This window comes from Aulostomus chinensis, chromosome 2 (genome assembly GCF_037954235.1).
Source record: "Aulostomus chinensis isolate RoL2024-O1b breed Wild chromosome 2, RoL_Achi_v1.0, whole genome shotgun sequence".
Classification (NCBI taxonomy): domain Eukaryota; kingdom Metazoa; phylum Chordata; class Actinopteri; order Syngnathiformes; family Aulostomidae; genus Aulostomus; species Aulostomus chinensis.
Window position 1 is genome coordinate 31,264,993 of NC_141321.1, and position 18,252 is coordinate 31,283,244.

General features: G+C 42.0%; 1 protein-coding gene across 4 annotated transcripts in view; it reads left to right on the top strand.

Annotated features, from left to right (window-relative positions):
• The window catches only part of ntrk3b (neurotrophic tyrosine kinase, receptor, type 3b), a 203,138-nt gene that overhangs the window by 84,763 nt on the left and 100,123 nt on the right, over window positions 1–18,252 (top strand). For all 4 annotated transcript variants that reach the window (XM_086189931.1, XM_086189958.1, XM_086189950.1 and 1 more), the window contains exons 5-7: window positions 13,193–13,347; window positions 13,866–14,008; window positions 16,252–16,393. In XM_086189931.1, the coding sequence (XP_086046057.1) occupies window positions 13,193–13,347; window positions 13,866–14,008; window positions 16,252–16,393 (440 nt within the window). The remainder of the gene's footprint in view (window positions 1–13,192; window positions 13,348–13,865; window positions 14,009–16,251; window positions 16,394–18,252) is intronic.

An 18,252-nucleotide genomic window follows, 5' to 3' on the forward strand; every position in this document is an offset into this window, starting at 1 on the left:
GGGCGTTTAGCATACGCACACGCTATAGCTGTCATTCTGAGCAGAACTTGTCTCTCACACATGCAGGTCACACTGATAATACAAATACAAAGCTCATTCTTTTCCATTCTGTGTAGGAAACAATTCACACCAGACCCCATACCAGCGTTACTCAAGTGTCATCTCACTACGGGCCCTCATCAGAGGCAGATGGGGCTCTGAATCCCTCATTGTGCCTGTTATTGGGTGGTAAATTGCAGTATTCACTGAAATGTAAAACCTTTCTACATTTATTCTCTTACCAGCTGTCCAATTCTTCTTCTTTTTGCTTTTTCTCTTTTTTTACATCGCCACTTTTGCCCCTCTGATTACCTCCCATGCTGGGAAAATGAATGCAGGCCTTATTAATGTATCACAGTTTAAAAATACCTAAATACAAGTAAAGAAATCTTTCTGTCTTGTTTTTGTTCTCCGAGCGCCGCTCACGAGCGCAGTCAGGATAAAGCCGCATAGAAATCTCAATCTGGTGGAGACAAAAATAACGGATTGTGTTTATTTGAACTTTTATTGGGCTTACTTAGTCATGCATATTTAATGATTTTGGAAATTTGGAGGCAAGTTTTGAGGAATTTAAGTAAAAGTGTGTAACTGTTATCAGCAAAGTGTGCTTTAATCTCAAAAGTCAAAGTGTTACATGCTTTTTTTTTTTTTTACATGTTTTGTATGTGAAATATGAATAGAGAAGTCTTTAAATTGCAACGCATTCATATCAAATAAGGATACGCGAGCGTGCATCAGGACTGTACAGTATTTGAGTTGATTTATTTTGTTACTTTTCCCCATCAGCAGTTTGACTTCATTTTCAGAAGAAAAACAAGATCAAGGCTATTTTGTCTGCAAACAAGCTGAGAAATACTATATTGCAGCTAAAAAGCCTTAATCCCAAACACACAACTCGACATGCACCAGAGTAGAATAACCAGCAGAGCCTTCCTCAAGCAGATCCCTGTTCGAGCTCTAAGAGCACCATCATGCTCAGATGTGCGATTGTATTTCTTCTTAAGCAAACATTTCTGGTGCGTACGAATGGTGCCTCTGTTGTTCTACATGAAAAGCAGGACCAGGTTGATGCCAGTGGTTCCTCGTGAATGCTGATGAGGGGAGAGGCTTTATGTCTATTCCATTTGGTGTGTTTGGTTAAGAGGTGTCAGTTGGAGTGGCGTGGCGGCACAGATGTGGGCTGAGGCGTTATTCAAGAAGGAAACCATGTGGAATAGAAAATGAGTCACTCGATCACAGGCAGGGACTACGATGTAATCCTGACATCATTACTCTCGTCACTCTCTGCTCATCCAAACCCTATTTTCTTGGTAAGTGCCAATCATTCAATCATGCCAAATGAAGCCTGCCTACCAGGTGGCTATTGCCTTTAATTATTAAGGTGAGACACAAGGCAGTCTCAATGATAAATGCCCACCGGTACCACTGAAACACATTGATATTATGTAAATGGAGGAAGATCAAACCAGCTGCAATAATTTCCGTTTTATGTGACGAAAGGAGAACATGGCCCTTTGCCATGATGCTGTTGGTACACCGTGTTATCTCTGCCACTAGGCACTCTTATTGTTATTCTGTTTCCTTATTTTTAACAGAGACACCCTCCCAGTTTCAAAGCTGCAACATGGCGACAGCAACCTACAGTGAATAGGACATTCATAAATTGGTTTTAAAGCCTGGAATGAAACCCATGCTGTCATTAATTTAATTTATTTTGTATTTAATTAAGGTTCAATGCATCCAAGATACTCTCTAATTGCTTTTGACAGTTTGTGACATGGAAATGAAAATAGTAGAGAGCAATGCGCTGTGTGGATGGAAATAACAATCAATAAAGAAAGTAGTTTACACTTCTTTGAGGCATTTTGGACGACTGATGCCTCAAAGTAAAAATTACATCCAGAATAAGAGTTTCGAAATCAGTCCGATGACTAAACATCCCAACAATAACTGATATTCTTCAACACCGAAACAAAACCTGACAAACAATAACAACTTCCAGTACTTCCAGGCAGTGTTCGCGATGGAGCTAATCAAAGAACTGGAACACATGTTGGAACGCCGAGATCTTCTTGGCAACTGAAACATTCGGGCCTACTTCCTGTTTTCCCTTCTGAGACCAACTCCCTGGGCAGGCTGTTCTCATTCACTGTTTGTAGTTATACCTTTGATCAATATGTGGGGTATATCGTTTGTATGAAGCACACATCATTAGCCAGGAGGAGCCAGGAACAAGGCCTTGGGACATAAACATCTGTGTTTCTGGTGACGAAACCGAGCATTCTGTAAGGTTTAGGGTCTTTTTGGAACCTGTGTTATGTTGACCAGCACTTGTCCCACGCATGTATTGAAGTCCTGACCACAGAATAGGAGCAGACAGGCCAGCAAGGGGACCCGACCTCTGCCGTTCTGGCGTCTTTTCGTCACAGACGTATCTTCAGGTTTTGGGCAGTGAGGTGAGATACTGGCGGCTTTTGCACACGTGCACTGAGCAATCACGTTGCTGCACACACAGGCACACAAACCACTTGTGTTGTTGGACTTTCGTGGCATTATGAATGAATAAAGGTAACTTTTTGATAGGTACCCTACCCTACAAATATGTCATGACAGTACTTTGTCCTGGATGACAGAATACAAAATCTGTCAGTACCTGAGGTTTCAAAGCCGTTCCAAACGCTGTTAAACACACTTTGACGTGAAGGCTTTTCTTGCGTCCCTCACCACACAGCCGTGTGTCCCCACCCAATCATGTCCTCCTAGAGTCATATTCTTAAATCCTCGTTGTAGACACGATGGTGTCACGATGTGACCAAGCTGGTTTCATACTGCAGGTGTTTGGCATGCTGAGTGGGAATGAACAGGCCACCGTTCACTCGATTACAAGTCAGTGGACCAGCAGAATGACTTTAAAGCTGCTTGAAGGCATTAAAAAAGTCTTCACTTATGACACATAATCATGTTTCTTTTTCTTTTTTTTAACTGTTGCGGTCACCAAGTTTGGAAATTAACATAAAATAATGTCTCAATTAAAAATGATATTGCTCATTACAAGGTGTCACTTCTGAAGAACTGACAGTTAAGACGTCTGTGTTGGCCTCGGTCCAGATCGGCGTTTGAGCGAGTGGTCCAGTGATCGGGCGTGTAGAGCGACTCTCTATGGTCGCTCCTCATTTCAGAATCAGATTTGGGAACATTTGCACTAATTACATTTCTGTCTGTGTCTGTCCGACCCTGTTCCCTCCGGCCTTCCCTGTGACGTCTGTTGTCAATGGATTTGTGTTTTTCTTGAACTGCTTGTGCCAGCTGTCGGTTCTCAATTGCATTTTACATCAGTTGGTGTCCGTCTGGTACGTTTGACTCTGCAGGTGTTTGCTTCATTCTTTCAAGCCTTTCTGTGCAGTTTCTCTCTGATCTTTTATTTCGTAGTCTGTGTTTTAATGTCTATTTCAACATTGTCCCCAGTGAGGGGACGCGAATATCGGCTCATTTTGTGATGTCAATTTTCCCTGGATATAACGACAGGAAAAAAAAAAAATCTCCCTGTAAACATTTGACAAGGAAAGGATTAAAAAAAAGGTAGAGAAATAAACATTTCTTCCAATCTGTGATATTCATATCAAAGTCAGTAAAGTGTAACGGTAAAACAGTTTGCTTTGTGAAGGTCGGTTGCAGAGATGTTGCAGAATGTCTGCAATATCTTAATATCAGTAACAATGCCAAAACTATCAGTGAAATCTCAATAATCTCAAGTCTTTTGTTATTCCTCTGAAAAGGCCTGAACATCGCACCGAAGCCCCACAATAGAAGTCTGCTGTGTGCTGCCTCTGGACGAGACACAGATAATCGGCTCTGCCTCTTTGTCTGTGTGCCCTTTAGCCAAAGGACTGGAGCTGATGCAGTGTGGTGTACGGCCCAGCCAATCACAAGCCTGAGAACACCAGCAGGCTGAAAGCGGCGGCTAAATGCTAAATCTGCCGCAGTGGCTTCCAGGGTGATATTATTGGAGATTATTTGAAGCAGAGTTAACAGCAGTCACCAATAGCATGGTCTTCGAGGAAGCTCATTCTGTCTGGTCTACAAAAAGAGGAAAATATTCAGCTTCTTTAGCAACTAAAGCGATCTGCCTGAGGCAGTGTGCATCTCGAATCCCTTTATTCTGTTAGCACTTCTTTAATCCCAGCTCTCTGAGAAGCAGGGGCCGACGCAAAGTCAAACATTTACGCCTCTCACTGCAAAATGGATTTTTCTTTGAATATGGATGAAATATGAATAGATCAAACCTGTAATCTTCTGATATGACTGCCAGTGGATTAGGATGAATTAAACATTGCATTTCTAAGGGCTGTATGACAGGTAAATTACAGAATTTTAACCTTCATTTTATTAAGGCCCAATTGCACTCAGGGCAAACTATTACTGAAATACACAGCGTTTACACGGAGTCTTCAAAAAAACATCAAAGACTGACTTGCAGAAGGAAAATTGAGTATTAGAATGCTAAATGTGGTAGAAAAGACTGGATTGGGGGCGGCAGTGGCCTAGACATTAAAGGGGGCAGCAATGTAAAACCCGGACTGCCTGTAGTATCCATGAGAAGAATAAAGAAGAACCCTCCCTTTTCAAAAATGTTGTGCAAATGCAAGTACATTACTGCAGCACACGTACTGTCGCAGTACGTAAAGACAGTTCTGGCTTAGCGTAGTAGATACTGAAGAAGAGGCGTGGAAAATGCATTTTTTTCATAGTTGTCGTTCGATAATGGCAAACCAGCAACGGTCTCTTTAATAACAGGTTAATGTGTAAATGTATGTTTTTTTTTTCTCTGTTTCTGTGCCACAAAACAGGATGTAAATTGTCAAACGGCTGCTTTGTATTCAGTGTGTTTCCTTTTGCGACACAACACTAAAAGCTTTCCAGCGAAGGCATTTAGAAGACAGTCGACAGGAATGCTAATTATAGATGTGAATAGTTTTAATTTGCCATCAAACTCAAATATATTTCAAGAAGTGACTGATGAAATTCAGATATTATTGTGCAACCCCTTTTTACATTTACCATAATCAAAATACTATAAGTAATACTTAAAATACGATGAGTAATACATTGACAAGAAGAAGTAAAACTTTTTTTTTTTATCCAGAGGAAATTGTGTTTTGTGTGATCAGGAATTCTCAGTGCATCAAACTAGATTTCTTCTGCAGTTTGATGGGTATTTGGATTGAATCTGCTGAAAAGAACCTTAAGTCACCCTACAAGCAACACTAGACGACATTATGAGAAAGAGTCATCCATTTTTCAAAGCTGGCCAAGGCTCACATTATAAATGGCTGTCTCTTTGAGTAGATGTGACTTAAATCCTCTACCTGTGATGTACTGTTTTAAGTCATTCGGAATGCAACTTTCTATCAAACGCAAATTCAACTCCAAACAACATTCACATGCATCTGTTATATAAGACGGTGGGAGAGGACTCGCAGTGAAATGAGCACAAGTTTCACTTCCCTGCTGGTGTTGAATGAAGACTACATTATCATCATTGCAGGTATTATAATGATTGAAATCATCCTCTGTGGAGCAGTGGGCAGTGTCTTCGGTGTTTCGGTCAGTAATCTTAGTCGTCCTTCTTACATACAAGACTTTGATGCCAGGGAAAACTACCACCCACGTAAAGTGTCTGCTAAAATTACCCTGAAAAACCCTCCCAGACATGAGGCGACATGCAAACTCCCCACAGAAAGAGGTTCTGTATGGCGTCAAATTTACGCCAGAGTCCACCACGAGCGTGTATTGTGCTCCACGAGCGTGTATTGCGCTCCACGAGCGTGTATTGCGCTCCACGAGCGTGTATTGTGCTCCACGAGCGTGTATTGCGCTCCACGAGCGTGTATTGCGCTCCACCAGTGTGTATTACGCTCCACGAGTGTGTATTACGCTCCACGAGTGTGTATTACGCTCCACACGTGCATTGAACCTCCTATGCTGGTTGCTGTGGCTTCCATAACTAAAACATGGATGTATCAAGCTCACGCCGCATGTTTCAAAGAATAAAATCATAAAACTCTTACTCAGCAAACTCCAACTCAGCCGTGTTAGCTCGATACATCCATGTTTTGGAATGGAAGCCACAGCAACCGGGGTCACGGGGTGGGGATAGCGGAAAACTGACCAATCATAGACAGGTGATTGTTTCTACGCTTTTGTTCTACACTCGGTTTGTCCAATGTTTCACACGAGCGCTCGGGAGCAGATAAACGAGCGAGCAGATTGATACACCGAGAGCACAGACAGCTGTAACTCATGCGCGCATTTGTTGACTTTTGTGCCTGCAGTAAAGAGCAGGGCTCGTGGTCACTGAATTGTGCGTGCATGGGAGGTACAATGCCTGCGTGGAGTGTAATACACGCTCGTGGTGGACTTGTGCTGTAAATTTGACGCCATAGTTTTGGCTATGAAGACAAGTGCTAACCCCTGAGTCCTTCCACCTTTCACATTTGATCACGTTGGACTTGAAGAAAATTAAAGAAATGCGGTCAAGTGTGTAGAAATCCAAGTCTATGAACTGCAGCTCTATTAATATGTTATATCCGTGTTCTGATGGAGGATGGTTACTTCCTTTTAAAAGTTGTGAAAAGAGGTTTTCACTTTTCACACCTTAGATCTTTGAATGTAAAGCTTGGCTAGTAGTTTACACAGTGTCCTTCAAACATCCTTCAGACTTACTTCATTTCATCATTGTGGCTATAGTCTAATACCGAACGATAGATACCTCACAAAAGACTCCAGGTGTGTTCACAGGACCAGACCAGCTTTTGTACTGTTTTGCTTTCATTTTGTGTGACCATGATGCTAAATCTAGTCACAGTACAGCACAGCACGATATACCAGCCCCTGAATCCATAATAAACAGATCTAGCATGAGAAGGTGCTACATGTTAGATAGAGTAATTAGGGCCTGAGCCTGAAGGTACTCCAGGCGAAGACCCTATTATGTTTACACATATAATTCATTCTGGGATGGCTCAGAGGTACAGTAGAGTGGCCGTCCAGCAACTGAAGGGTCGCTGGTTCGACCCTCTCTTCCCCCGATGACCATGTCCAAGCATCCTTGAGCAAGATACTGAACTCCTAATTGCTCCTGATGGCCCTGCACCCATCCAGGGTGAACCCCGCCTCTCACCCAGTGTCAAGTGTCAGCAGGGATAGGCCCCAGCCCGCCCCCCCCCGCCCCCCCCGCCCCGGCAACTCTTAACGGATAAGCAGTATAGAATGGATGGATGGATAATTCATTCCGCATATATGCGTACACACAAAAAAGCAGTTCTCAGATAATCTATTCTCTTAAAATAACCACCAAAATATTTGAAAAAGTTCCTGATGAAATCGTAGAAGAAAAGAAAATTGTTCAGTTCAATTTGTTTCTACTTGGAGCCTTCCCTGATTCGGGTGTTCCTCCTTTCCAAGCGTGATTGCAGTGCAGGTGGTGTTGTCGATAAGCCAAACTCAGGTCTGGCTCCTCAGACAAATTATGGTGGTTTGGAGAAAAAAAGAAACACAAAGTTCGGCAGTGAGAGAGCCTGCAAGGACTCTGATTGACAAAGTGGCTGCAGCCTGACCAGAAAAGCAATGCGGAGACAAAGGGGTGATTTATTTGTTCACAGTTTACCGCTTTATCGACAACATAAGCAGAAGATACAGAATGATGGAGCCAATCCAGTGACAATCAGGAGTGTGGTGTAGCCCATCAGTGAGGTTCTTGAAGTGAGGATCCCAGTCATAGTCTCCATAGAGGACTTGATTATTAGCTGCAATGTCATAACCATGCAAGGTTGACTCATCATAAGCAGGTTCTGCTCCTGTCGAAGGCTCATGTTCATAGGATATTAACCTGGGTTTAAGAAAAATGGACTGTAATAGCAGTCTCATGGAGAAACACTACGCTTCCCACAGTCCTAGGGCCCTATCTTGCACATGGGGCAAACCGGCGCTTGGTCCAGCATCAGCATCATTGCTAATTTGACAAAAATGACATTTTCATGCCAAGCACCGTCACCCTTAAAACAGCAAATGAGCTTGTGCTCTGCCTGCAATGCCTTTCTATTGGTGCTCAAAGAAATGTTAAGATATTGGTCACCACCTCCTCCCAGGCGTGCTCAGACGCCCTCACCTGCCACACAAGGATGTCAGGTTCCAGATTAGAAGTGCTCCCCTTCTACAGTGATGAAATGTGTCCGCAACACATCAAGTCCTGGCACATCCTAGGGTTTAAAATGGCAGTCTGACTGGTTTGATAGTGCCATGGCTGTGGTTTGCGCTTTCATTAGGCACCCTGTAAATCCCAAAATGACGCCCTGAACGCAGAGTGCACATATAACTGCATTAACAACCACCTGACGCCATGGATCACTTGAATAGGGCCCCTAGAGTGTGATTGATGGAAGGCGCCATTACCATGTCAACCAGTTACATGAGGGCCCACGATAGTTTCAGAGGAACCTGGTTACAGAAACATGATTTCCCCTTCTGATGGGAAAAAATGGAATATTGTGATATTAAATATTTATTGGCTTCAGTGACAAGTAAGCTAGCAAAAAAGACAGTCAGTCTGTTGGTCTCAAATCATTCATCAGGATTTTCTGAAGCCACCGTGGAGGAATAGAATGTGAAATATACTTAAAGAACTGGACCTGCTCTTAAAGTGTGTGGCCACCTGTTGACAGCAGCTCAATATTTCCCCCACTGACTATGTACTAATCTTTCTTGAAATACTAAACCTGACAACGCCTGCTGTGGAATGAAAAGGAAGCAGATTTGACCCTGAGGTAGAGCAACAGTGCAGCAGTGACAGCTAGCATTCTGAAGAAGAATGCTTCATGGCTACATCTGTTAATTCAGGCCATTGTCTATGAATAGATGTCCGACTGTCAATCATCCACTTCAAGATCTAGAAGCCTATCCAATGGTATGACAGCTCTATTATCTCCTTTCCATATTAAAAGAACCATGACAGCAGTGGCCACATTGTTTGATTGACAAGTAATCTATGGGAAATGCAGGGCAGAGGAACAGCAGCAACGAGTGTGTGAGATAGATTTTCTCCTCATTAATATGTATTAACATTTGGATTTGCAATATTACTACATTGTGACAAGCAGAGCACCTAAAACAAACATGTTTTTGTTGAGTTCCCACAAAGCCAGACATCACACATAATAAATCACAGCACACCAGAGATCAGCTGCACTGTGGCATGAGTAAGCCAAAGAAGGCAATTTATTAAACATACAGGATTCAAAAACCGAAAATAATTCAGTTTAAGAAAGGAAGCGCCGCATTCAAGCTGAGATCAAAGCGTGTGAGCAACAATGCGGCATATAGCTGATCACTGCTTGTGATCCACAGTTCGTCAGCCGAAGCACCTGTGTGTACATTTCCCAGAGAAACAGCCTCCAGTGGTGATCATTACCTCTCTCTGGAGTGGCAGGGTGGGTTTTTAGGCCGGTTTCAAGGAAACGGCGTGCTGTTAGCTCTCTGTATGCACGCTCACACTGCTGTTTGCTTTTGTTCTTTTCTAAGTCTAATCTGCTCTACTCAAGACATTTATCAACCTTCAGCTGCCAGTCTTCGGTCTTGTTGCTGTATAGCTCGTTTAGATAGGAGACTGTAAAATCTCGGCCGCTGGACGGACGTGGCATGCGCTTGAAACGCAATTTTTGAGTGCATTTTTGTTGCATCTTTACAACAACATGTTGGCTCTGATCAGCTCTGCCCAGAGGACTAGTGGGTAATACATGGAGGTGGTAGTTCGTATTGACAATTACCATAATTACAGTAGGGGGGTTAGGGGGTCTTAGGCTACCCTGCTGTGTTGAGCTTTGATCCCCTGTGGTTCAACCTGCTCCCCATTAAAGGAAGAGCTTAAGCAGGCAGTCTCTCCTCTGCAGCAGGAGATAATGTACCTGTCTATGGGAACTCCACTGGGCTCTTTACCAACATTGTGTAGTATATAAAAAGCATAGACGTTAACTCTTGAATAAGATTCCTTTTCTACATTTTTTACTTCTCTGTGTGATCAGCTCTGAATAATGTATACAGGAACTATATGCATGAGGATTGTTATTATGAGACCAAATGTTGCTGCTCGGTCCCTGATGGACGCCCACTTTCCATCTTCTGACGCGGGTGCGTGCGTGTATGTGTGTGTGTTTTCTTGGTTGCCTCCCAGTCTCCATTAAGCCCAAAGCAACAGGAATATTACATAATTTGTTACTTGTGCCAATATTCTTACGTGCGGTTAATTGGGGATATGTGAGCACAATGTGACGAAAAACAAAAACGATATGAAAACACTTTTTTTTTTTTTTTTGTCAGCAGGTCTCCTGACAAAGATTTGCCACACCGTTGGCAAATGTGGAGGGGTTTTGTGTATTTGGGCCTGTGATCGTTACATTTGACTCACACAGTCTATTCAGAAATTGCTTATAATACACAATTAATAGCTCTTCTGCAGTGTTTAAAAGGAGAGGCGGCTAAGTGTGGGTAGCTATGTTGCTACTGCTGTAGCAGTGCAGCTTAGCTCTGTGTCCAAGCTGTGTGAGCTGCCTCCTCTGACTATCGTATCAGATCCAATGAGCACCTTGTAATAAGTGAGATCCACCTGCGGGAATCTATTCTCATTACTTCATAGAGCACCGTGGATGTATCACATACATTATTCATGCTTTCTGCAATATCTTATTGACCTCTGTCAAGGACATTTGGACAGGCATTCATCTTGACAAAATTGGCCAATCACAGCCTCCAAATTCAACATATGCAAAATGCAGGGATGGAGTCCAATCCTGAGTAATGTGGCTCTCTGCAGTGAGAGTGAGATGTATGCGCACGAAGAGCCTGTCATGACACTTGCCTGCTGCTAAGACGGCCGCGCCATTACTCTGACCTTTGACCTTTTCACGTCGGAACACCGTTGAGCAGCGTTTCATTGTTTTTTTCCTCCTACATATCGTTAAGAATACAGCCATCTATCGTAGAACATTGTGAAGTTACACATCTGTGGTGGCTGTCATACTACTGTCACTGTCATTATATTGGGGATTGGCTATTGAAACTGCTAATTATATTGGCATTACTGATATTGTGATGAATGTTGCTAATTAGGTCGAAAGTGGTGTCAGTCATGCAGCTTCCCTGCAGCTGCAGATGGTTATTGTTCCCCTCTTGTTACTAATGCTGAAATTTCACACAATGCCAATACAAACAGAGCGGCGGCGGCAACTTCAATATGCCAACTTACAAAATCAATATTATATTGATAACATGAAGATAAGAAAACTTTATAATCTATTAAATCTGCTCAAAATGGAGACTTGCCTGAGGGCTCTCTGGCTAGGCAGTGTGCAGGGATGACCTTTTCCTGGTTTTGAAGGATTCGGTTCAGTAAAAGGATGTGACTTCCTAAACTTACAGGCTGTTTTAGGTTTGCCGTGACACACTTAGTCATTACATCCAAGTCACTGAGGATTATGTCTCAAAACTCTCAATGTGTAAATGTAGAGAGAAAGCATCAATGATCATCCCTACGACATTGTCACAATATTAACACTGAGGCATCACGATATTGAATTTTCCAACGTCAGTTCAGATGCAGTGTATGCAGTGTGAGGGGATAATATGTTATTTGTAGGCAGTAACGGAGTAATGTATCACATTTCTAATACATTATGGCAGTATTCATACAGTTTCTGTGTCCACTAATGCATCACCACCTGAAAAGAACCTCTTGTTATTCATTATAGCTTCATTTTGCAACGGAATAATCAATTTACTTACAGTAAAAAGCTTACAGAAGCTGACTGCTGTGCTGTTCTCGCTCCGGTCCGGAGTGAGAACATCTCTCTCAGCAGCTGGATAATCCAGCTTGGAACTTTACTGACTTTTAGGAGTCTTTGCACAATAAATCCAAATTGAAATTGAACTTGTTTTGTGAGTTTTAATCCAATTTTGTGTGTGTGTGTGTGTGTGCTGAAAACAGAGTATTATACTCTTTCACTTTTTAATGCCTACTCATACTTGTGCAGTTATTTTGGTCAAAGTAACACAAAAGTGGTCTAGTCAGTCATTAATCACTCTACATAGAAAGTAATATTGTAAAGGAAAGTATTGCTTTCAAATGTACTGGCTAGTAATACCTAATATTTTACATTTTTAAAGTAGCTTGCCCAACAATGTATGGAGCTTTTGAAATATAGCTTTGTTGAAGAATAAAGTAGTTTCCAGATTTTACATTTCTAAACCTCTAAATATCAATGTTGAAAAGATCCAACATCAGTTCTGCTGATTGGTGTTTTTTATTCAGTAAACTTTACTTTTCTTTAGCTGGTGTACCTTAATAGGTTATGAATCAATTTGTCTGATAGGACTACGCAATTGCTGGAAATGACTCAGTCACTGCCTCTAAGTTGTAAAGGTGTAACCTGTGTATGTCCTGTATATTCGCACTGTTCTACTGTAGTATCCTCGGAGTACAGCGCACCAATGCTTCAAGTACACCACAGTAACTGTGTTTCGCTTCAGCCCTGCTTTGTTCAAACTTTTTTCGTCAGATATTTTTTGCCACACAGCTGAGCAGCAGGTTTCCATCTAAAAAGTGCATCTGGTAAAGTCATGGTAATGATGGCATTTTGAGGTCAGACCACTCCTACGGCAGCTTTGGAGAGGGTCCATTTGATTCCAACTGCGATAGTATTTTTCAGCCTTTAAACACACACACAAGGACACATACGTAGACACCCATTCTGGATTCCTGCAAAGTAGTAGTAGTAGTAGTAGTAGTAGTATTAGTAGTAGTAATTCAGCAGGAACACTGGAGCAGATTTGGTCCACATTTCCCAGGAAAAGCAGAGGAAAACATAAACCCCTAGTAGTCATGAGAATATGCTTGTTGCCCTCACTGTGACATTCTTTCTACTGAGATCTTGGTTGCAGCTCTGTGGCCGAGGCTGTTACTTTACAAACTGACCTGTTTTATCATAGTGTCTAGTCTTGTAGTAATTCAAGCTTTGTCACCTGTGTTTTCTCTGGATAGAAGTGTGAGAAGAGCTGTTGGACAGTCTGGTTATTGACCTTGCTCTTTTTCACATTGTGTTTGAAGGCGCCTGGACGGCGTGGTGTTCGACTGCGGCTGTGATATCCGCTGGATCCAGCTATGGCAGCAGAGAGGAGAGGCCAGCCTTCACACGCAGCAGCTGTACTGCAGGAACGGAGCCTCCAAGATGCGACTGCACAACATGTACATCCACAACTGTGGTAAGAGGAGAGAGGAGCGAGATTTGTTTTAAAATGGAGAGCCAGGAAGGAGGAATGTGATGCACAAGAGTACAGGAGAGGAGAAGGGAAGTGAAGGAAGGGGGGTTGAGGAAAAGAGAGATCAAGAGCAGGAAGGGTTAAATGTGAAACAAAGGAGAGTGGAGAGGAAAAGAAGATGAGTGGGAGGGTGAGGAGGTGTGACAGAGTTCAGAGGGTGAATTTGATGTGAGGAGCTGTGTGTTGGTTCTGACAGAGGCTGAATACTCGACAGTACTGTCTTCCGGTGGTGACTCATCTTTGTGACATCGAGTGTGTGTATGTGTGCGCATATGCAACCTTTGTACTAATTTTATTACATTAATGAAAAGTGATTAATTGATTTAGTGTGTAAATGTGTAGACACACGCAGTGACAGACACGTATTAATGGGAACATGCACATTGTGTGTGTGTGTGTGTGTGTGTGTGTGTGTGTGTGTGTGTGTGTGTGTGTGTGTGTGTGTGTGTGTGTGTTTTCAGACTTACCAGAGATCAGCGTGAGCCACAGCAGTGTGTTAGTGATGGAGGGCGACAATGTGACAGTGAGCTGCAATGGATCCGGATCACCGCTGCCTGAAGTGGACTGGACTGTCGGCGGCTTGCACTCCATCAACACACACCTGGTAAGACAGACAGACAGACACACACACACACACACACACACACACACACACACACACGTACACACACAATCAAAGACAGATCTTGAATGAATGGTAAGTGAGCTCAGTGATCCAAGCTGAAGCAGAATCATTCTACCAATTCAACAACTGGAGTTTAACTTTAGCTAACCAGAGCTCTTGAGATTAGAAGAAGTCAAGCTTAATTTATAGCAGCACCTAAAGCTGAGTTAAACAAGAAGCTGCTCTAATTATGAAAGTAACTTTTCATTCTATATTGTAGAAATTAGAGACCTAAGAGTCTTAGACAAGAGCAGATGAACTCAGAGGTCAACAATTCTGGATGTACACTCCAGTCTTGTGTTGAGTTTTTAGATTCAACTGTCTGTGCACTCCTATGATGAGACTCTTAACATTTTTTTTTTTTCACAAACTAGTTAAATACATTCAGTGACAAAAATGTCACGTTAAAAGCTGTTAGAAGTGTAATTATTGATTACATGTCACAGCGTGAAGTCAAGCATGTGGTGGTTTGACTCTGGCCTACTGGCTTCAGAATGGTAACCTTTACTATCTTTCACCGTAAAGTTTTTCACCGTTTTCTCTTGTTTGGTCAAACACATGGAATTATATATATATATATATATATTTTTTTTTTTTTCTGTTTCAACTTTAGTGGGATGTTTATATGAATATTAGAGTGTTGTGTGTGTGTATTTACAAATCTGTATGTGTGGAACTAAAGCAATAAAAAGCATATTAGTGCAGGTTGCAGTTCAACATCTCTGACTAGACATGCACACACACACACACACACACACACACACACACACACACTGATAGCAATACCCACCCACCCTCACTATTTTGGGAGTACTGCAACGATTCCCACCCACGGCCAGAAACGCGTGTAATTATCCCGCGAAGGCTAAACATTAAGAAATAAATCAGTATGCTGGAAAATGATTTTAAAAAAGCCTAATTTAAAGCCACTACTTCAACCTTTATTATCTGAAAAAAAACCTATTATTTATGTTCTATTTTAACACAAATATGTATTATGTACACAAATTGAAATTTTTCAAGGGTTAAAGCTGGGAAAAGGAATACTCAGAGGTGTACCCGTTACTGGTAAACAAGGGTTTATTTGAATAATGCCGCTCACAATCACAGCAAGAAAACAGCATTTACCATGAACTGAAAAGTCCAAAGTTCTCCAGGAGTCCAATCATACGTCTTGTTTTATATTGTGAGAGCCTTCACAGGGCAATAATGTTGCTGAAGTATGTTTAGACTGTATTACTGTTAAACATATTCTGGGTGACTGGTTCTTTCAGTGTATTCAAAGAGAAAACAAAGGGTGACAATGCTACTAACTCTGAGGCTGCAGCCAAGAGACAAGTTGTCTTTTAGGCTTTATTTCAATTGGAGTGCATTCTAAAGAACATACAGTATGTTGGCAGCAGTGCAGTTTGCAGACGCTTTGTTAGGACAAAGAAAGTAGCTCAGTTTGTTCGCAGTAAGTGTTGCTCATGTAAAAATATGATAGATTTGTCACGCTATAGTGATGTATCCAGTTAAAAAAAGTCAGTTTTGAAAAAGTGAAAGGCTTTTGTTGAACCCCAAGTGAGCTGGCAAGCCTACTAATCTTGCTCCTTGAGACGGGCCCCAGGGATGTCACAGCAATAACAACAGCAGAGATAAACGGCAAGAAGAGAGTAACAGCCCCTTCTGAAATTGCTGCGCGGCTGTGTCATCTGTGTCTTTAATGTTTGCCGGGACTTTACAGATGAAAGTTACCCGGCCTCGGGTTCAATGTTTTAAGGCAGACACCTTCTATAGCTCGAGAAAACTGTTGGAGAACATGGCCAGAAGGCAGCAGGCGAGGAGCAAGCACTGTGTTCGGCTACCTGAAGGTGAAAAGTTGTGAATCTTTTAGTCCTGTCTTCATCCCAATTACAGCCAATACCCACAATATATCACTCCCACTCTCAGGGTTATTTGCTCGGCCTTTTTCTTGCAGCACAGTTGCTATAAATGTAGCCCAGATTAGATTGCTGAGTGATTAATTCCCCCGGTTGTGTGTACTTATTCACTTTCTCTCCACAGAAATGTGATCAATTAAAAATTAACAGTCTTCTAATGAAGTAATTTAATATTCAAACCCCGGTAATGTAATTGCATGTGCTGAAAATCCTTCACGCACCAAAACATTTCCCATTATCTTTCTGCGTCTTTTATTCTAGTCCAATGTGTACTGGCCAAACATCCACTCCATCAACCTGACGCTGTTCAACATCAGCCGAGATGACAACAACTTCCAGCTGACCTGCATCGCTGAGAACGTGGTGGGGATGACCAACTCCTCCATTCAGCTCAACGTCCAGTGTAAGTCGCTTTTTCCCTCAGGGTTATAAAAGAATTTGGTGAACTTTACTTTATACAGTTGTGTTTATAGAGACGATGTGTGACGGGTACCTTAAAAGTGATTTGAAGGCTTCGGTTTTACGTCCAGAAAGCCGGATGTCTTGTGACCCAAATGAAATATCAGAGGAATGATGAACACAAACGTCAACTCACCTGTGGTATTTAGTGGGTGTTAAGTTGTGTCGTGAAGTAACCAGAGTCAAGCAGCTCATCCCATTTTGACGTGGACCTTCCAACAGCGTTTGATGTTAATCTTTCACCGGTTTTAAGTTCAGTGCTGGAGTTTGATGTCAGAGCAATATTTGATTTTAACATCCACCACATTGCCGTATCGGACTAAACTGACGTGTCTGTCAAACATCGCAGCCCAACACCTCCCTGGGGTCTAGGACCAGCTGGTCTCGTTGTGCAGAGGGGACGCGAGTGAGATGAAGACACCAGGTCTCATGGTGGATCTCAAACTTGAGCTTCAACTTAGCTTGTTTACCTTAATGCTCACATTTGCATATTAATGAGGAAATATTCTCCTGAAGTGAAATTCCAGTGTTGTACTGACGCTAGTGTTGTGTGAAGGCAAGCCTGTTGACACAAAATATTTACTAATTATGAACTAATTTGTTGAAGTAACCTCTCTAATTTGCATAGCTGTTAATGTTTAACATCATTAAGGTTAATGGTGGGATGCAAATAATCTGAAATGCTTTTAAAAAAAAATAAAGCTGGCAGGAGTAATATCGCCGCAACAACACGAATAACACGTCCAGTTACTAGGGCACTGCACTGTGGGTAGTTTGTACTTCAAATTGAATGCTTAATTACCCCTGGCTATGACTCATTTTACAGTAATATTGACTCTCTGTGTTAACAATAAACCCCAGATCCTCGTTTTTTTGTTTTTTTTTAAATTCCACGCTGTGTATTAAATAACCTCTCAAGTGCGAGTGTGACATGTTGTCAAAAATTTCACCATCGTCTTTGTCACAACAGAGAGATGAATGTGCCCACAGTCACGTGTCTTGGTCTTCTATTAGATCTTATTACAGATGCTCTGGCTGGGAGGCTCAAACGCTTTAACTGTGAAATGATGTTGCTGTGTCGTGGACTTATCAGTGAGACCTGCTGTTGTACTGATGATCGCATGGAAGGAAATACTGTTGCTGACCACTGAGTTAGTGGCTTATCGTCGTGTCTCAGTTTCAGGCCACTGTTTAATTGGTTGCTGCAGGTTGGTGCAGTAGTCTCGAGTCAGCTGCTTTGTGAATTCAGTGTAAAGCTGCTGGAACTGGTCAAAGTCAGTAGCTCTTTGTTCCCACTCTCTTTTCCTCGGGAAGAGCTTTGACTAACGGTTGAAAGCTGCTACGGCAAACATCAATATTGGTCATTTTCATCACTTGGGTTTGGATACGATATAAAAATAATAATAGTAGTAATGATATAAAACTACTCCAGTGCACAAGCTTCGAACTAGATTGTAGAGAAAAGTAAATCCTGCCTTAAACCAAAGGGAGGAGGGAATTTTTCAGGGTTTAACCAAAACTTTAAACTTTCCCTTCATTTAAAGCCGCTTTAATTACATTCTTTTGTATTAACAATGGACCAAATGATTACCTATAATGTTAGAATGGGTTTCTAACAATTGATGAAAGAACAAATAATTACAATCCCTCACTGCAGTTCCTGTCAGCGTTACAAAGTGCCTCAATTTCTGTTTTCCGCAGTCGCCTAACACCTAACAGCAGGCAGACACAGGTAGTAATGGCCATCTTAGTGGAGCATTTATCAGACTAAAGAGACATATTTCCATCAGGTAGACGCAGCGT